The following is a 21,161-nucleotide window of genomic DNA, read 5'->3' on the forward strand; positions in this document are numbered from 1 at the left end:
TGGACTTGCTGCTTTCAAATAAAATGTTAAAGATCTCATGGATGGATACCTGACAAAAATCAAAGGAGCATAAGGCCCTGGTATTCTTAGCCTGTATACCTCTCTCAGCTTGCCTGAAAAAAAATACAGCCGGAAAGGGTCTGGGACAGGGCCCAATTCCACTTTACAACCCGTTCTCAAAATAAGTAGCTTAACAGCTCAGGCAACAACTTTCAAATACCCAAAATATCCTTATGATGATGTGGGTATTGTTCTTAAAAAACATAAAATACTAGCTGGAACTTGGCAAATAATGCTGTTGGTTTGAGTTCAAGAGTAGGTACATTTTGGTCAGTTTAATGGTTTTTAACCAAGAAGTGAATTTTTTTTCCTAACCTTAAAATACAATAAATTGCTCTCGGATGGAGGACGCAATTGCAAACTACGTCGATCAATAAATAGAAATTGTAAATAGGCAAGGTTTCAAACAACAGGTTTATGAAATTTAAGTGATTATTTCATTATTCTGTATAAGCATAGTATATATGATGCAAGCGCAAGCACAAGCACAAAGACAGCGAAAATATTCATAGAAAAACATATTTGAAAAGCAAAAATGGTTGTAAACTTGAACTTTAAATTTATTATTTCATTTTAAAAAAGTTTACAATTCTTTTAAATTGGTTTAAAAAATTGATTTCTACTCGGTAATAAATTAGAATTATAGAAAAAAAAACAGTATAAAATTTACATAAATAAAAAATTTTCAAACAAGATGTCTTGAGCCTAGTTTAAGGATTTCTAGTTGGAGGACAGACAGCAGAGCCCAATCCGATAATTGAATCAAAATATAGTCCTATTTTTTTTTTGGATGGGAAAAAACTCCTACCGTCCAATAAGTAGCAGCCTCACGTGCTGCTGGGCATTGATGGGAAAATGGCCCGACCCGTATTGAAGCACGGGAACCAAGGTTAGTTAAAGACTGTATTTCTCATGCATGCAAGTCGTAACTTCCCAAAAGTCTTTTTTTTTAGCTTAGAAAAGGTGTCTAGGCTGAGCCCCGACTAATTCCAGAGTTGCATAGGCCTTCGACAAGGATTTTTCCGCAAATACACCGCGGTTATTTCATGATTTTACCCAGATCCGATAACTTAATGGAATTGTTTGCACCGGCAAGAGTAGAATCTAGGATCTTGAACAAGATCACACTGCCAAGTTCCAGCTCTTTTCCGCTAGGCAACACCTTGGGATTCCAAAAGTCACCCTGTGCTTGTGAACACATTCACCATAAAATCCAATTTAGTGAATCGAGTGAGCTGGGAAGTGGAAAAAAATCCAAATGCTATGTGATGGTTATTGATTTTCCGGTTTCTTTCCTTTTCTCTTTTGAGATTTAAAAGTTTGAAACACAAATTTCGAAGAATCGAGATGAGTGTTAAGAGGGTCTCGGCATCAGAGTATAATTGTGGGAGAAAACAGAGCTGAATTTGGTGCCCTGAGAATCTCATCAGATCAATCAGAACAGATCGAATCACTGGAGATTGGTTGAGCAACTGTTTGGTCCAACGCTGTTAAAACAAAGAAGTAGGCCTTCCAATTCTTCTAAAATAATAATGCTATATATATATATATATATATATATATATATATATATATATAAATAAATAAGAAATTCCTTCTCATAAGCTATTTTTTATTGAACATAAATTTATTAAAAAATCCAAATCGATCCAGACTAAACGGAGACTCGGACCCATCACGAGGTAGTTTAACAGTGACCTCCTTCTAACCTATTCTATAAACAGGACAAAGGGCAGGGGAGATAAAAATTCGAGACTGATATCTATTAATATTCTAATTATCACAAGTAATTCATATACTTCATTGTTCAGACACATTTATTCATTCAGGTACTGTCTGGTTACATTAGCTATTTTTTAAAGTGTGATGTAATTAGAAATATATTAAGATAATACTTTTTTTTTAAAAAAATATTTTTAATATTAAAATATCAAAATAATTTGAAAACACAAAAAAATTATTAATTTAAAAAAAAATAATTTTTTTAATTTTTTTCAAAAGTATTTTTAAAATAAAAAACAAAAAATACATAAATGATAATAAAAACATGGTAAGAGACTTTTAAGGTGAAAATTTATAATCATGATTAGAATCATTTGATCGTCTGCGAAGAACCTACATAAATGATTAAAATTCATGGAAAAAGAGAGGATAATCATTATTACTGAACTTGGTGAGTAATCAATGTAGTTTACATATGAATAGCATATGAAGAATAATGTTGTTTACAATTCAACTTATTACACTCGATCGGGTGATTGAAGACAATTTTATTAAAAGAGACTATGTTTAATCAGAACGAACTCAATGGTTGCCCTCTTTCCTGTTGAATTATCATACTTGTGTGCGAAGGAAGGAATATGAGCCATGGCTGGCCCCGAAAATACTCCCAGGATCCAAGGAGTTCCCATTTGAAAATTGAAAGAGCACTATCTCGCCTCCTAAAAAAGCAATATTATTCCCCTTGACATTTCAAACCCACCACCTAAAGAGACAGCAGAAACAGCCGCCTGTCTTCCATGTCTCGTGACCAAACTGATCATTGAAAGTGTTTTATGACTGAATTGAGCTATCTGTAACTCTAGCAAGAAGTGCCACATGCTGTCATATTTATTTGCTTATTTTGAAATTCTGCAGTTCATGGTTCGAGCTAAAGAGGGTATTAAATGCCCATTTGGGATTTTTTTTTTCCTTTTCTTTTCAACTCGATACGATTCCCAACGCAGACATAGCATTGTGCTTTTACTGTTACTGCAGCAAACCATCAAAACTCAGTATGCGAAGAGAATACTTACCTCTTCTGGGAGTCATTATCTACCTTAAGCCATCAGAAGTGCTGTGACTGGTAACAGAACATTAACTATACAAAATTTGTCGTGCACCAAGTGGACAAAGAAGTCCCGTTTTTCTTAGACGAGACAAATAGTGGTGATTTGAAAAATTACTAATTTATGTTTATTGATCTCCCTTGCTTGAAAAACCATCGCGGAACCCAGCTGCGAGTTGCAATGGCGCTAAAATAATCAAGTACCGCAAGCTTTATTAATAAAATCATTATATATATATATATATATATATATATATAGTTTAGTTTTGTGGTTGGTTATATGATAATTATTGGAAGCTTATATGATTATTAATTTTAAAGCCTGTAAAATTAGTCGAGATACGCGTAAGCTAACTCGAATATTCATATTAAATTAAAAAAAAACATAATATATCAGCATAATAACATGTTTTGTTTCCTATTCAACTATGTCGTTTTCTCCCCATTAGAACGCCAAATCTTCCTTTACATTACAACCTTGATTCTTTAAAAAAAAAAAAAGTTGACGATAGGCGTGGATGCAAAATTGCAAAACGCACCAGACCAATTAATCTATTAATTGTCAATGTTTCTATACAAAGCACCAGAGCATTTTTTTTTGTTTTTCTCTCAGTGAAAAGTAAAAATTTAAAATAAAGAGTCCATTATTCATAAACTATTTATCAATAGAGATGAATATTCATAATTAAGTAGAGTTAATCACAAAGCCCTTCTTCTAAGTTCCAAGTGCAGAAAAATGAAATGTTGACAGATTTGTGCCAAAAACAATGGCCATAGCAATAAGAAAAACAATATTTCCATGAATTTATTTACCCCACTTTCTGATGGCACAACAGTGTCCTAAATCCTAATAATTACGACTTACAACAGACTAAAAACTGGCCTTCGAGCCACCGTTGCTTATTAACCCTTGCAATGAACTCTTCAACTCTTCTGTTTAGTTCCTCCGGAGGCAATCCACTGTCTTCTTCCTCAATTATGTCCTTCTCCTCATGCTGATCATCTTCCACTCCAGCTTCTTCATGAACATCCTTATCTCCTTCGTTGGTTAGTTCAGTAACTTCTTTATCATCTTCTGCCTTCACCACTACTTCTTTATCTTGAATATTAGTCTGTTGGTCTTGGTCAACCTCCGGTTTGCTCTCCTCTGACTTGTCTTGGTGAGTTGAGACTCCTCTAAGACTCCTGCTCCTCTCTACATAGTCATCATAAATTCCGCCTACTGGAGATGACTGTGACCCAAAAAGCCTTGATTCTCCAACAAGAAAGACAACAATTACATTTACCAGTATAAACAAGCACTTGGGGCCAAAGTAGGAGGAAAGCTTATTTGGGAGAGATAGAAACAGAAAATGCTTCATGGATGAACACAGAGAGGGAAACCAAAGAGGAGAGGAACAAAGCAAACTACATGTCAAGGCAAGGAAAGAATGAAACATGAGATTGTAATAAAACTGATTCTTGAAACTGTGCATAGCTTGAATCTTTTTAGCCTTTCTTATAGAATCCATTGTTGAAACAGGTTTAACAAGCAGACTAGTGGGGTTAATTTATAAGCGAGTTTAGAGAGGTTTTTTTTTTTGGAAAGTCGTGGAGAACTTAGTTAGAAGAGGCTAATTATCGATGAGGACTCACATCTGACAGACAATGAAGCAGTGGAGACAAGGACTTATATAGAGAGGCTACTTTCTTGTTGTTTAAGGGAATAGGAAATTACTTTTGTGAAAAGGCATGGGCAGGTTGAGAATGCGTTCGTTTGGTTGCTTTTGTTTTATAGCCTCCATTGCTTTCCACTATTTCTGTTGATGGTTTTGAACACTCCATCTAAATCTTAATTAATACGTGTTTAGAATCAGCAACCTGTGATGACCCCTACTCGCTGGATTCAACTATCCAGTCTGTGAAATCAGACCTAGTGGCAATTTGGCATAGGATAACTATGAACTAGGCCAAAAGTTCAAGCTATGCATGCATGTAGCATATATAGCAATGCGGGAATGGTATACCGGTTCGTTATCTCTTTAATAATGGTGTTATGGGCTTAGAGGTACAACCGTCCTGTATGTTTTCAGTTAATTATTGCACTAAAATGCTTATTATTATAAGTACTGTGAAATCTAATCCTTAATTTGCTGCTCAGAATCTTTCCTCCTCTAAATCTTTTAGATTTATTTTCTTGCCCCTGAATATGTTATGCATATTCTTTCAAGAAGTGCACGTGATTTCTAACTGATAATTGCTTTTTGGCTTTTGAACAGAAGAGAACTGTGGTGGAAATGGACATTTATTTTCTTTGTTTTTTTTATTCTTGTTTTCCATGCTTTTCCTCCTATAATTGAAGCAGATGGCAGCACATTTGTTGAATGGAGACACTAAAGGAACTTGTGAAAGAGGTGCAAAGGTCATTGTCAAAATAGTTGTAGGTCGGCAACTCTTTTACTAGGCAAAGCAAGATTCCAGCATAAAACCCAGCACAATCCACAGCTTTAGTATCTAAACTAATCATCATGGCCATGCTTTGATTTTATAGATGAGAAACCTAAATTATTATGGCCTACTTGACATTGATTTCAATATCGACAGTAAAGGTCACACGTTGTGAGGACTTAGGATCGAGTAGTGCACTCCTAAATTGTGATGCGAGAGAAACTCATCCACATCCAAGATTTTCTGTAGTTTTAACTTGGTCGTATGAGTTCGCCAACAATTTTTAATTGCACAGGAATGTCTTGCTAAAAACAATTGTTGCTGGGAGTATAGAATACTTGGAATTAGTTGTTAGCTCATGATCCCAACCTAGCTAGCTACAATATACAGAATAGTAAGTATTAGGAAGGCTATCAGAAACTCGAGCATAACAATTTCATTCACCATATACTTCTATTTTTGGGAAGGGGAAAGTTTAAAAGTTTGAGTAGTTTCGAGTCACTTCTGTAGGAAATAGTAGTGGCTTTATGAAGAGAAGCTACCACAATCAAATCATGCGTGGATGGTGGATCTGGTTTGGTAGATGCTATGATTTTTATTGATGTCAACCTTGAGGGGTTATGTCAAGTTACCAGCGACAATAATTGGAGCCTATGTAAGGTAAATAGTTATCTTGGATAAATTATAATTGAGCTGTTTTAAAATATTTTAAAAATACTTTTTTATTATTTTTATGTATTTATAACAAGTAAGATCTTGAGCAATCTTCATTTGTATTTGACATTTTTTTAAAAATTTTATAAAGTATAATTAACAAATATACTCTATTTATTCTTGAAGTTTTTTTTTTTTTTTTAAGTGGAAGCAGTCTTGAGCTATTATCCAAGTTGTTGTCTTATATGTCATGGTCGGCTATGACAATAACCCTCTGCGGATACAACCTTCCTTCCTCACAGATACAAATGCTAGACACCCTTTTTTAATTTGAAGAGTCCTGTAGGCTGTAGATTCAACAAATTGGCATGCACTTGCTTTTGCGAGCTGGAAATTTCCTTAATTCCCCAAGGAACCATGTTTACCGTAGGGGGGGGGGGGGGGAGGAATTATGAAGAGCTTTAAAAGAAAGGATGACGCGCAAAAGTTGATGGTTTCGTCTCCAAGTACAATTTATTTTCTGGAGACTTGGCAAAAGCATGAGGGCTATGAAGATATGCCTTTATATGCTTCAAGGGGAGAAATTAAAGCAACTATTGCTGTCATGTATCAAATCTTTGAATCAGTGTGTGGTGCTTCGAAGAGGCGTCCCTTATATTGATTAGACTAATAATCAAGACCTCCTTGTGAGGCTGATTATTGCAATCACAAATTAATCAGTGAATATCACAGTACCTTGGAGAAATTATAATTATATTGCTTTTCTTCCAATGTCTTGCTTCATCACGCAACATCACAGCCATTCATAGGGTCTGTCACATCATGTACACTTGCTTTTTAAAATATTTTTTTATTTATAAATGTTAAAATAATTAATTTTTAAAAAAATCAAATTTTTTACAGACACCCGTTTCAAATTCCCAAACGGAATCTGAATCTTGCAGAATCGTGGGTGATATTCTGAGCTTGAGTTTTTATTCACACTACATTCTGTGAAAGCACCACGCGAGGGCCAGTAGAGAAGGATTTTGGCTAATGCAATAAAACAGTACTAATATGGTTGATCTGGTCCCACGCAGAACCAATTTTGACACTGTTCACTTCGTTTCCATAACCTGAGTTTTCAGACAATAAAGCTGTCATCATAGAGAAGGGACGGGAAAAAAATCACTTGTAGATTCTATCATTGAGTAGAATCGATCCAGTTTACGATACACCAGAATGATACTGTTCCAGCTTTGGACAGAAACGCACCAGATCATACAACCACCCCCTCTGAAAACTCAAGAATAAAAATAAAAAGCCGACAAAACCAACTACGAGTACTACGAGAATGCTCAAGTGCAGGCGGTGAACCTGCGAGTCAAACGATCAATGCTAAATGATCTTAAAAAAATGAGTGTCATGCGCAAGCCTCCTGATGATCTGGGAAAAAAAAATCAGGAGAACAACATTGCAAGCCGAACACTATGGAGAAAAAAGAATGCAGCTACTCCTAAGTCACAAAACAGCAGGACTAATGCCCTCCAAGTACTACAGCAACCTTCTCCTGTGAAAGATGTGAAGATGGATGAGCAATCAAAGGCTCATAGTGATCAGCTCCAGCACCACACCAGCCTGTATACAAATGAAAATTTAATTCTATAGCCAATAACTAAAGTAGCCAAAATTCAACAAAATAGTTGATCTTGGGTCATATATTGTTTTTGTGTGGCGCATATTCATGGAATATCCATAACAAAATTATGTTTTCCTGAACATTCAAATAGATTATGACAATTTCATTACCTGTTCCCTTCATAAAGAGAAAGAAGGGGGGTTCACAAATTTCACTCCTAGGTCGATGTGGGAGAAAGAAGACACAATTTTCTTCTTCAACCATTCCATCGGATCCATGTGCTTGCACCTGTAAAATGTTTGATCGGACAAGAGGGCTAAATCAGAACAAAAAATAACCCATTACAACTGAGACTCTCTAACAATTACCTATGATACAAAGATTCAATAAACTGAACACAGTCACGAAACAACAGTGGTACATACTTGCAAATATATATATATATATATATATATATATATATATATATATATTACCAACTCGCCATACAACTTTATATCCATCGACAATAGAAAGTAGAAATAAAAAGACATTACAGACAGGAAGGTGATATTGGAATAGCAGAAAAACTCCAAAAGGAGTAACGATGCGATGGTCTCTGGCAGCTTGCTCATCAAACACACATGGATTATACAATAGCTATCCAACCAACAGACTATCCAGTAGTATCTACCTACATATCAGTGAAATAGTACATACTCTATCATATGGATTAATGCAAGGAGGCTATTGCAATGATGACACATTCTACATAAATGGTTTCAAAATATCAGACTTGGAACCTATATGTAGTCTATCTAAATCACTACTAGCATATGGCACACATTATGATACTTGCATATATTCTGCAGCATTATCTAAACCAAAATCAGGATAAACAATCAAATAGATATGTTGATTCAAAAGAGTGACACAGAGAGAGAGAGAGAGAGAGAGAGAGAACAAGTTTAAATAGTCCTTACCACATATATTTCACGCTTGAACTCTGTTGCAAGACACTCTATTGCAATATCATCACCAAAAGCTGCAGCATGACCTTTTCTATTCTCATCAATGTATAACAAACCTTCCTCAGTATACTGCAAAGTGATGATATCATACTCATCATCATGCGAACCGGAGATCGACATGTATTTTGCCCAACTCGGGCCATCATTCACCGCCATACACCTCTCTTTGTATATTGACTCTGCTGCCATTTCTCTTCAAATCACGAAGTAAATTCAAATAAAAAAGCAAGCAGAAACAATAACAATCATCTGCAATATAACCCTCATTTCAATAGCACATTTCGCTTTTCAAAAATCAATAATCAATGAAAACTAGAAGAAGAAAAAAAAAAACTATTCATTGTTCATATTTTGAACCTAAACAGTGATGATTCATTTTAAATTACTTAAACCCCTAATTTCCATTAAGAATCAGAAACAAACAAATCTAGTAAAATGCATTGGCAAAACCCTTGATACTTCATTTTAGTCGTTTTACATTAGCTAAAAACCCTAACATTTTTATGCTCTTGTTAAGACAAAAATCACAAAAATAAACAAAAAGAATTAGAAACAATCATCTGCAACAAAATCCTCCATTAAATAACACCCTCCATTTCTTTCAAGAAAACAATATAACATTAAACTTCAGAATTACAAACGCATATCTTTAACTAAAACAAGACAAAAGAACCTTTCTTTTTTCATTTCTTGAACATAAAGAAAATAACAAAAACAGATCCAATAAACAGAAACAGTGAAATAATTACCTTTGCATCCCTAAGAGAACAAGCTCATCGATAGCAGAATCCAACGCAACACGATCTTCTTTTTTGGCTAAGAGCTTAACCTCTTGAACGACATGTATCCCCCACCCGTTCTTCAGATCCGGCGAATACATATGCTTTATAGCATTATTTATCGCCTCCCTTTCTTCCCCACTCACAGATCCAAAGTCCTCTACAAACCTCCTCGCCGTCCTCCTCCTCAACTCCCGCGCGTCAATCTCACTCGCCACCATCGCCCTCTGCGACGCCGTGAACAGGCAGTTCCCGTCCGCCGACACGTCTCCCCCGTGCGACAGCTTGAATACCACCACGGGATACGACTCATCGTTCTTGGGATGCTTCCATAGCACGCCTTTGGATTGGAGCCTCTGCAAGTGGCGTCTTTGCTGGTCTTCCAAGCCAATCACGTCCTCCCACGTGGTTTGTTCGGAGATGGTTAGAGTCTGTTCCGAATTATCTACGGTGACTTTTGGATCGTCCCTCCAGTGAACAATCGGTGATGTTGGTGTTTGAAATGTCGTTTCGGCGACAGTTGTTGTTGAATCGCACAACAACTTCCCCATTTAATCGAATTTCTGTTTTTTATTTTCTTTAAATCAAGAGCAGAAAATTCTTGATTTTTCTTTTCTTTCTCCTTTACCTTCTTCGGTGAAGAGGAGAGTTGCAGAGGGAAGAGAGGAGGAGAGAGAGAGGAGTTGGCGTTAAGCCGGTGGACCATTACGGCCAAACCTGAGACACAAATATTATACTATATGTGTTTGGGAAAACTACAAATCAGTCCCTTAACAATAGAAACTGTTTTCACTTCAGCTTCCAAAGTTCTAAGATTCAAATACAATTATTTTAACTTATCAATTACTAGAAAAAATCGTAATATAATTTCAAGTGAAACAAATTAATTATGTTTATTAGATGTTTTTTTTATATATAGCTAATTCCTGATAAATTACTTAAATACATTTGAATTAATTTATTTATTTACCACTACTTGTTATGCAATTCATTGATGATGCAATTGCTTAATTTTGAAAGTAAGAAACTCACATGAAATCACAGTGTAATTGGAGGGCTGCATTGTGGTTTCTCCATCTGTATAAATTTATTCTATGCTCTACTAGAGGCAGTTGTTGGTGGCGATAAGCTGGCATGTTTTCGGATTGGGTGGTAGGTGGATGCTGATGTGTCTACGAAGAGCAAATCGGATTTCGCCAAGTCAGCAAAGTGGGGACCATTTGTTTTGGCTGTCCAATGAGGGTGCTCAAATTTGTTATGTGCCCGTGAGGGAGCACGTGCGTGTGCGGCTTCTGCCCGGCGTTACTTACGATTGTGGTAATGAAACTGAGGTTGGGGCATTCAAAGCAACGGTCAAAAAATGACGTGGGATTATCTGTTAGTTTTTTTCTATTTTGATGTCGTTGTCTCGTTGACGTTAATCACCTCAACGGCTCTTTATCCATGGAGATTACCTAAAGTTTTTCCACCAACTGAGCGATGAGATAGAAAGGCAGCAACTCCCTGGCATGTGTGTTTGGGAAAGTTATTGCTATTGATTTTTATTATGATTTGAAAACTATAAATTATAATTTTAAAAAATAATTATAAAATTATGTGCGGGAGAGATTGTGATATAAGCTTTTAAAATTATGTTGTATTACAATGCTCTTCTAATTTATTTATTTTTATTGAAAGGAAATAGGTTTTTTAGTTTATTTCAGTAAAGTTTTTTAATTTTATTTTATATAAAAAGTTCTGATAGTTTTTTGACAAGTAAGATATTAATAAATAAATCTTAAGTATTTTAGAAGTATGTTTATGATTAAAATATTTTTAGTCTTTGAGGGTTTTAACTTATCACATCCCAAACCCAAAAATCATGAAAATACTCCTCTTGTATAACAACGTCAAAAAAACAATGCAATAAGACTAAAAAACAAAACGATTGTGGTAATAAAAAACACATACCAAACTAAGTTAATAATGTTCATACAATTCAAAATTATACACAATAATAAACATTTTATTCTACAATTTTTTAAATTTTAGTAATTTATCAACAAAAATAATTTAAGATTATGGATGGAACTTTCAAGAACTAGAAATTTTTTTTAGTTTAACGTGGGTGTCCGGGTTAGTTTGCGCGCATCTCAACTAATTCCACGGGCCCTGAAGTTAACGACCATGTAAGCCTCCAGTGGCCATTATATGAGCAACTACAGGATTCGAACCTGAGACCACAGAAAAAGTAAACCTTTTGGTCTCAAGCTTTTATCATTGGACCACTATATAGATGGTTAGAAGTAGAAATTAGTTGAGAAGGTTGTTGTAATCAAGAAAGCAGTGTTATAAGACTTTCGAAAACAAAGATAACAGTGACGGTGTATGGGTTCACAAATCGTTACCGTTAAAGATAAAAAAAATAAAAATGGATCGGGCTTATCTCCTTCTAATCTTCACTTCTATGTTAGTGGCGAGAGTAATCGTCACCTGCAAACAAATAAATCATTAACACAAAACAATTGGTTTTTATCTTTTCTCTGGATTTGATTTTTTTGTTTCACTAGAATGATATTCTTATTTTTATATTTCAGAGTATGCAAAGTTTACAACTTATGCTGATGGTTTACAACTTATGCTGATGGTTTAGCATCAAGATCCTATACTATTGCCTATGATATTTATGAATAAAGAAACTAATAATTAATTAAAGATTCAATTACTGACTAAGCTAACTGCCTATTCTGTGCTTGATTTTCTTTTAACACTTTCTTCGTCTCTTTTACATATGGATGACGTGGAGAAGAAAGAGAGTATTGGCCGCTGGAGAGATAGAGTCGTGGGTGGCTTAAATAAGAGATGAGAAGTCATTAGTGGTGGTACTCACGGTGAGTCGGTGACGATGCTGCTGGAGCTGTTATTGTTGGATTTGGTACTGGAAGAGGTTTCTATGATGTTGAGGAGCTGGTGGCTGAAGCTAGTGGAGTTGTTTTGGCCGAGAGGAACACAGAGAGTTGTTGTTGTGAGGGAGAATCCGTCGCTGCTACTAGTGTTGAGGGTTTGAGAGAGGGCGTTGCTCATGGTGGTGGTTGAGGTTAGGCTTAGAGTGAGGGGAAAAAAAGAGAAGAGTGAGTCAGTTTGTTCTCTGATGGAGAGAAGGAGGTTAATGCTATAGAGGTGGGCTTGTTGCTGGTATTGGTTAAGAAGCTGACTGAAAGAGTTCTTGGCAGTTGATAATGGCACGTACAAAGAGAGAAGAAGCAAAAAAATAACGCATATGCATCAAACATGTATTTTTTGGATTTTCTTGAAAAAATAAAAAAGGATAAAAATTTATGTATCTGAACTTTTATTCCTCTCTGAATGCTTATTCTTCCACACATGGTTAGCGAGAGGGACATGAGAACTTGCGGTGCATGGTTAATGAACTGAATCACATGTACGGGCGTTTAAACAACGTTTGTAAACGTAATTATAATGGGGGAAAGGTGGTTATCGTCCTCTTGGGCTGTCAGCAATATGGGACACGATCGAGGAGACATGGATGCACAGGGACCTCATTGAATTATAGGATTTAGACACCAGCCATAAAATAGATCGCACTTTGTCTTCTTTTACGTTTTGTATTCTGGTTGACAGACAAGAACAAAGAAGCTCCCACCTTGCGCAATGGGTGCCGTCATAGTTTTTGTCTTTATTTCATAGAATATTCTGGATGCTACGCTGGCCTGTGTTGGGTGCGGATAGATTGATTTGTTTTCTACTTCGCTACATGATCTGATTTGATATAACTTTGGAATTATGACTTTTAAATAATTTATAATAAAAATGAGTTAATATATATAATTTTAATCTATAAATATGTTTGGTAATCTCTTGAACAATCTCTTTGCGTCTGTTCATGCTCAACCCTAGAATTGCAGGTGACAGAAAACTTAAAAAGTTCAGTAATCTAACTTTATCATTATCGAGACATGAAGCACAACGTGCAGAGCATGGAGTCGTGTGGTTCTAGAAACTGGGAATAAAAGAACGCATGCACGTTATAAACACCCACACCCACACACACCATATCAATATCCCAACAAAGAAAGACAAATCTTGAAGTCATCCTATGTTCCGCCATATATATATATATTACAAAAACCAATCAAGCATTAAAAAACACAGCACTGTGTGCATTTGCTTTCAATTAAAAAAAGAGTCAAGAAACTATAAGATATAAAAGACCTGAAAATGTGTAATAAGCAAGAAAGGGTTCGTTTATTTTAGAAAACTCTGTTTAATATCTTCTATATTGAACTTGATTTGCTAGTCTGGAGAATTAAATTCATGATGATATTTGTACATTGTAAGCAAGAAGCAGTCCACTTTAAACATCATTTAATAGTTGCATTTAGGATATTTCTATGTAAAGATCTTAGTTCAAACCATAAAATTACTAGTTATGATGTCCATAAACATTCAAATAGTCTAGGAATAGGATTCTGTTTGGATAATAGATTAATTAATTGATCATAGTAATCTTATCCATTCTTCGTGACCAAGATGATTGATAGTTTATACTTGATACTTGGTAGATCAAGATAACTTGTGGTAGTATCTGCAAAAGATCTTTTTGGATGGAATTGGTGACTCTCTAATGCTTAAATAAATATCTTTTTAGAGAAAAAAATACAATAATAATATAAAAAGAGATGATCTGAAAAATATATATGCAGTAGAGAAAAAATATCATGAACATTTGACTTGAAGAATTCACTGTGTATTTATAATTTATAAATCTTATCCTTTTGTGGGGAGAAGGGGCTGAAAATAATTTTATTTTTATGATATTTTAAGTTATATTTTATTTAAAATAATACTTATTGGATCAATATAATATATTGAAGGACTCGCATGAGGTTCTAGAAAAATCTATGACAAGTATTGGGCTCAGGCTACCATGCCCAAGCCCACTTTTCTTAGACTCCATGATATACTTTGGGCTTGGGATACCAAGCCCGAGCTCAATGTGTCTTCTTGTTGAGCTTATTTTGGAGAAATCGTTTGGATTTTTTTTTGGAGGGTTTTGGGTTCATTTTATTTGGATCTATCAATGAATTATAAGCTATGGCGTTGTGCCAATCCATAAAGTCCGGTTTATTTTATATAGTATAAAATTAATTGATATATAATATGTTTGGTATGAAAATAAAATATATTATAAATAATAAAATCATATTATATCATATAGTAAATATGCAGTTTTAAATGGAATTATATTTTCTCATTATCATTCTTTTACATTGTATATTAGATATATATTTATATGAAAAGAATATTTATTGATGTGTTCCTAATATATATTTTGATGGATTTATGAAACCCTGGTACTGGAATCATGCATAAATGACCGAGAAATTATAGTGATATTTTTTATGCAAACATATCATTAAAAATAAAGAAAAACAAAATTCTTGTTGTATTTATATATGAGAAATCAAGTCTCAATTTGTTAATTTAAGAACTAAATTATAAACTTATATGTAAAAATATTTATTTAAATGAAATTTATTTTATATTACATCTATCTAAGTAAAACAAGATTTAGAAAGCTATTTATTAATTGAAATAAATTTTTAAAAATTCATAAAAAAATAAACTCATTTTGTAATTAAAAGTGTTTGCTCCCTTTCAAACATTTTATTAATGTTGTAAAATCAAATGTTTTAAGTTCACCCACATTAGAGAGATTTAACGGTCCATGCTCATAGTTCAATTATAATTTCTTGTACGCAACAAGTTTACCTTATTTGGCGTCTACCGAAACGGTTAATGGATTCAATCAATTTCTACCGACAGCACTACAAAGATATTTTCCAGGGAATACTATGCTAGTCATAGAAAGGGGGGTAGTGGCTGCTGGAACGTGGATAACGGAAAAAATTAAATTAAACGAGGTTGTTTTTTAAAATATTTTTTTATTTAAAAATATATTAAAATAATATTTTTTATATATTTTAAAAATTATTTTTAATATTAAAATAATTCAAAAAATATATACAAAAATTATTTTAAATAAAAAACAAAATTTTAAAAAATATAATTTATTACAAACACTATTATAAATGACTCATCAGCCACTATATGACCTGTGCATGGAATGAATTGAGAACTGAACATCAATCTTGCCATTTAAAATATATTCTGTTTGGAAATATATAAAAGTAATATTTTTTTATTTTAAAAAATTATTTTTAATATTAATATATTAAAATAATCTAAAAATAATTTCAAATAATTTTTATTTAAATAAATTACAAAACGTTTCAACCACAGAAAGAAATGCAACTAAATTTACCACTTTATATTCCATATAATGTCCCCTTCCGGATGAATAGACGGGCTGTGTTGAGATCTACTTGAGAGCACAGTCCTGAGCCAGCCCTGCAGCAGCAATTCGAATCTACCCTAAAAATAGTTGATTGACAAGTGTAAGGCTGACAGTATCCCACGTTCAAGAGCAGCCACCTGGCACGCTATGGCAATTACACATGCAGCATAGTCAGCGCTGCTTTACATTTTTAATAACTCAACAATATCCACTCCACTCCGCTGGTTCATCCATGATCCTTTCTATTCGGTGACCATACTTTTGAATGATTCTTTCATTTGTATCTATAGGTGAGATCTCTCTTTCTATCTTCTTGGTTTCGAACGAGCAATCCCTTTGTTTTAAGGTTCTTTTGTAAGTATTGTTTCATTTCCGTGGTTTCATTTTGTTTCTTCAGAGTGTAAAACCTCAGTGCTATCTTTATCAGATGAATATTAACTTTTGATCTTCGTGTGCTGCTTTGCATGTCAGTAATGTTAAATGTTTTTTTAGCCTGTTTTAGTACTTTTCTTAACGTTTTAGGATGGATAATTCTCCAATTGTAGCTTGGGTTGCTGATCATATATTAATAGTCGTTTTTCTATTTAATAAATCCCAGGGTCAGCTTCTTTAATTTTAATTGATTTCTGTACAGACAATCATTTTTTATCTGATAGTTCATCGACATTTCATGCTAATTTTGCTCAAGACATGTTCATTGCTTCCATTCTTTACATGCCCTGTTCTTATTCCGAGTTCACAAACTTATAATACAGAGAAATTTATACCAAGCTGAAGGAGGAATGTCGGGTGTCTCTCTCGCTGTGACCCCACCACGTGAGTCTGATGGAACCACAACTTCAGCAACGAAGCATCAGCAAGAGGTTCCGCTTAAACAACAGCTACAGCAGAATTCTGTGGTTGGAGGAGTAATGGGATCATTGCGTGCTATAGAGCTTCAACTTGTAGCTTTTATCATGGTTTTCTCAGTTAGTGGCCTTGTCCCACTACTTGATCTAGTCTTCCCTGCCTTTACCTCTGCTTATCTTTTAGCCCTCTCGCGTTTTGCCTTCCCTTCATATGGCAGAACCTCATCAGAAATTTTCCAAGGAAGCAGATTTTTTAGGTTCTACGTCATTTTGGGAACTACCATAGCGCTTTTCTTGCCTCTATCCTATGTGTTGGGTGGGTTTGCAAGGGGTGATGATCATGCAGTCCGGTCAGCAACACCCCATTTGTTCTTGCTCTCATTTCAGATTCTTACTGAGAACATAGTAAGCGGTCTGTCGTTGTTTTCACCACCTGTGAGGGCATTGGTACCCTTGCTTTATACGGTCAGGAGGATCTTTGTCATCATTGATTGGATTAATGATGTGTGGCTTAACAAAACTCTACCAGCAAATGCTCAAGTTAAGGTGAATAGTTCTTAATTTCTTTTCCATAATACAGTTTTAACTTGGATGAGAGTTAATTGGCTTAACACAATTCATGTGGCTGATTCAGGACATTGCGTGGTATTGGTTTGGGAGGAGTCTAGCAGTAGCCAATCTAGCATATTTCTCAATCAATCTATTTATCTTTTTGATTCCGAAATTCGTTCCACGGGCTTTCGAGATTTATTTCAGGGAGAGGGATGAAATTGAATCAAAGATGGCAGAGGACAAGCGTTCTGCAGCTGCAAGCAAACCCAAATCATCTGCATATAAGAAGGCTGCTTAGCTCATTTCTGTTTTTTTTATCGTAACACTTGGAGCAGTTCTTTTACTTGTTTAAGGATTTTTTGTTGGAGAAGGACATGTTTTTACCAGCAACTAGACTTTTATTTCTTCTATAACCTCTTGGACTTGAACATTGCAAATCTTGACTGTTGTGTTTATTCTTGATGTTTGCTAAATTAATGAATTCCTCTTTTGCTTCAAGAGGCCGGGCAAGCTATTTATATACCACCTATACTCCGTGGCTCATTCTTCAAGAGTTCAGCCCCATGAGCTCCATTTCGTAAGGGAAAACTGTGGCCTCGGGGTGTTGGAAAAGTGTACCGTAGCAGTTGTTTAATATGGCGTGTTCAAAGCGTACATATGTACACACATGATAAAAGCCAATTACAGTAGCCATATCTTGATGACAATGTATCGCTTGTTTTATCCATGATTTAAATCCCCCACTCAACGATATTCCATAATTCTTTGATTGTTGAGAGGTTAAGAGACATTAGTGGGAATAGGAATCTTAATTTTCCTTGTTTTGGGCACCAGTTATAATCTTACACTTGCGAATTCCTTGATTCTTGAGCACTGCAAATTTCTGGTTGGAGTTGGAAGCATCCATCGAGCCGTTGTGGGCAAATGTCTTGGCTGCTTGTGCTCTCGAAATAAGTAAAGGCCATTCTGAATTGGCATGTGTCCGACCCATGCAATAACCAAGTTGGGCGATCCCATATCTTTCAAGGCTGCAACTGAATATCCCACTATTAGGAAAATGGTCCTTGGGGCCTGGGCTGATAAATTTGCCTAAGTGCAAGCCTTTGTTGGCAGCAGCTTTCCCTTTTTCCATTCCGCCTCTTTTCAACAAAAAGAGGCAGTCTGAGGGCAATTGTAGCATTGAACTTGAAAGGCAAGTTGCCACATGATTGACAGCGACATTAAGTTCATTAACTACTACTCGATTAAGCATGTGATGATTATGGGAAAGGCGAGGTCGTGAGGGCTTTATGCCAAGAAAATGGAAGATGAAAGAACGATTCCTATAATTCGATTTTCTTTCTTCAATTTGAGGTAAAATATTCAATACATTTTGATTTCCCACGTCAAAATGCTTAATCGACCTTTTCTTTTCTTGAACGATAATGGACCTTTTCCATATTGCATTTGCCGTGGAATACAACTTTGCATCTTGTTGTCCATTGTCCCTGGCTATGTAGAGCATGAATCTTGGTTTTTGCTAACTTGGTCGATGAGTTGCTTGAGGTAAGACATTAGACATACTCGCTAAATTTTTTAAATTTGAGGTTCAAGAATCTTTTGGTCTTTTTATGTTTTGCAAGTATGACAATATGATTATATTATTTTAAAAAATAAAAAAAAATAAAACAAATTTTCAGGAGCTTCTTCGTAATTTTATCATGGTTTTTTTAGTTATAAAGAGGGGTTTTTTTTCTTTCTTTCTTTCCCGAAGGAGCCTTTTTCTACCCATCCTCTTTGAAACGATATCAAATAAATTTATCTTGGCAGCCTAAGACCATGCATTCGTTAATTCTCAAATAAATAAATAAACAAATAAAACAAAAATATGTGCTGATTTTCCAGCTCATATGGATCTCCGCATGTATAATTAGGTCTCTCCCCCTCTATGAACGGGGGCACCTCTTTCTATTAATTGATATCACAGGGTGTTTCTGCTCCTTGTTAGCTGTTGTTTAATGAACTTGTAATATGTAGGAGAGATAAATATGTGTGTATAAACAACAAACCATTGAGCTAATTCTCTTAATCCATCACTAATGCTGCTCTTACAAGAATAAGACAGATACATGTAAAATAAATAAAAAAACAATTCAATAATATAATATTCAAGTAATTTTAAAATATATAAATATAACTCATCTATTTATTTATATTTACATCATCTATTGAACAATACATACTAATGTTTGAACAATACACTCTCATTAGTAGCACAACTAATGCCTTGTTTGTTTCCAGGAAAATGAATTCCTGGAAACTATTTTCCTCACTTTTCCATGTTTGGTGTACCCAAAGAAAATTGGTCAAAGGAAACTTAATTCTGGTCAAAGGAAAACAAAAGCCTTTATGTCAGGAAAGTGTTTTCCTTTCCTTATTCTAAGGAAAACACTTTCCTTTCTCTTTAACAAAACGTGCACTCTCCTAAAATACAACAAATCCTTAAACTCTCATTCTCTCCCAAATAATTTACCCAGATCGATTGGAAGCATCTCTCACAGCTTTCTTCCAGGTAAATTTTTTTCCTCAAATGTCTATTTATTATCTTATGTTTTTCATCTTTTTTATTTTTCTGTTGTTATAATGGCATGTCTTGTGATATATTTGTTGTGTTTTTTTCCTTGTTTATCTTGTTAATTTTACTGCAACCCATGCTCTCATGCTCTGTGTAAATTCAAACCCGTGGGAAGCAACCCATACAACAAACCCAAACCCCTGGAAAAATCAGCCACAGCAAACCCAGAATTGTTGCCAGAAACCAAACAGAGGACCCATACACAGAAAACCAAACCATTCCTTCGTTTCGCCCAAACCATTCCTTCGTTCTGCCCAAACCATTCCTGTGTTTCGCCACTGTTGCTAGCACAGCAAACGCAAAAAAACCCATTATTTTGTTAAGCCAAAGGCGCCCTTCAGCCCCGTTTCCTTCCCTGCCGATCCACCTCTTCGCCAAGCAACCCATACACAGAAAACCAAAACCCCTGCATTTTTAACAGAAACCAAACACAGCAAACCCATACACAGCAACCCATACCCAGCAAACCCAAACCCATTTTTCTCATTCTATGCTATTTTCACAGAATCGGGTTTCCTATGTTTTTTTCACAGAAACCAAACAAAACATTTTGTTTGGTTTCTGTGAAAAAAACACAACAAACCCATGCTCTGTTTCTCCTTTTGTGTAATCGATCACATATGCTTTCAATTCCCCTCCATCTCTTCATCTTCATCTCCTTTTCTTCAATTGCTTCTCTTCCAGTAGAACCCGACCCACCCGATGTGATTTTCCTTCTCTGTTGATGAGTTGATGATATGTGTTTCCTCTGCTTTGTGCGTTTCCTCTGCTTTCTAGGCGTGATGTGTGTGTGTGTGTGTGTTGATGATGAGGCACAGTGATGTGTGCGTTGATGATGCTGATGATGAAATGGGAATTGGTTTGGCTAAATCTTGACTGTGAAATATTATACCCGTTATTGTTAGGTAGAAATATTTGACAGTGGTTAAGCCGGGTGGAGATATGGGTTATAAGCTTGATAAGTGAAGAGTATATGGTTTGACTATGTTTATCAACGGTTGATGATGCTGCACAGTAGTGAAATAGGAATTGTTTTGGGTAGAAATATTTTAGACAGTGAAATATTATATGTGTTGATGTTGGGTAGAAATATTACACAGTTATAAAAAACTGATTTGGCTTGGATAGAAAACTTGAGGCTATTAAATATTTATATACAGTATTTATTAATAAATTATTATATTGTTTGTTTTGGGATACAGAATTCATTATATAATTATTTCTTTTAAGATATTGTTTGTGTTGGGAATCAGCTTTTTTGAGCATAATTTATTATATTGATTATGTAAGTATTTTATATGCTTTTTTAATGTTTATTTCCCCAAATTTTTAGGTTTTGTTAGCAGAAAACTTCAATTTTTTGTTATGGATAGTAAGATTATTCATGCAGCATGTATGGGAGTAGCTGTAACTG

General features: G+C 34.9%; 2 protein-coding genes across 3 annotated transcripts; one reads left to right on the forward strand and one right to left on the reverse strand.

Moving 5' to 3' along the window:
- Nucleotides 1-7,126: 7,126 nt before the first annotated feature.
- Nucleotides 7,127-10,089, reverse strand: LOC133680801 (uncharacterized). The gene is made up of 4 exons (XM_062103796.1): nucleotides 9,346-10,089; nucleotides 8,549-8,789; nucleotides 7,757-7,874; nucleotides 7,127-7,585 (listed from the first exon to the last, which is right to left on the reverse strand). Exons 1-4 carry the CDS (start codon nucleotides 9,924-9,926, stop codon nucleotides 7,485-7,487), a joined length of 1,041 nt encoding a protein of 346 aa, XP_061959780.1. The 5' UTR covers nucleotides 9,927-10,089; the 3' UTR covers nucleotides 7,127-7,484.
- A 5,777-nt stretch (nucleotides 10,090-15,866) lies between these two features.
- Nucleotides 15,867-17,631, forward strand: LOC133699089 (uncharacterized). Of its 2 annotated transcripts, none has more exons than XM_062122230.1 (3): nucleotides 15,867-16,023; nucleotides 16,489-17,127; nucleotides 17,216-17,631. In XM_062122230.1, the coding sequence occupies exons 2-3, from the start codon at nucleotides 16,516-16,518 to the stop codon at nucleotides 17,429-17,431; spliced, it is 828 nt and encodes a 275-aa protein (XP_061978214.1). In that variant the 5' UTR covers nucleotides 15,867-16,023; nucleotides 16,489-16,515; the 3' UTR covers nucleotides 17,432-17,631. The 2 variants fall into 2 exon arrangements, with proteins under 2 accessions (XP_061978214.1, XP_061978222.1); XM_062122238.1 differs by having other exon boundaries at nucleotides 15,948-16,087.
- The last annotated feature ends 3,530 nt before the right edge of the window (nucleotides 17,632-21,161 follow it).

The sequence above is a fragment of the Populus nigra genome, chromosome 1 (assembly GCF_951802175.1).
Source record: "Populus nigra chromosome 1, ddPopNigr1.1, whole genome shotgun sequence".
In the NCBI taxonomy this organism is placed as follows: Eukaryota; Viridiplantae; Streptophyta; class Magnoliopsida; order Malpighiales; family Salicaceae; genus Populus; species Populus nigra.

What these genes read in the sequence shown, in the direction of transcription:
- LOC133680801 (XM_062103796.1), bottom strand. Translation starts at nt 9,926, where the DNA reads ATGGGGAAGTTGTTGTGCGATTCAACAACAACTGTCGCCGAAACGACA. An exon ending in GTTCTCTTAGGGATGCAAAG is followed by an intron (nt 8,790 to 9,345) that starts GTAATTATTTCA and finishes CGTGATTTGAAG; the next exon opens with AGAAATGGCAGCAGAGTCAA. An exon ending in TCTCTTTATGAAGGGAACAG is followed by an intron (nt 7,586 to 7,756) that starts GTAATGAAATTG and finishes ATTTGTATACAG; the next exon opens with GCTGGTGTGGTGCTGGAGCT.
- LOC133699089 (XM_062122230.1), top strand. Translation starts at nt 16,516, where the DNA reads ATGTCGGGTGTCTCTCTCGCTGTGACCCCACCACGTGAGTCTGATGGA. An exon ending in CAGCAAATGCTCAAGTTAAG is followed by an intron (nt 17,128 to 17,215) that starts GTGAATAGTTCT and finishes TGGCTGATTCAG; the next exon opens with GACATTGCGTGGTATTGGTT.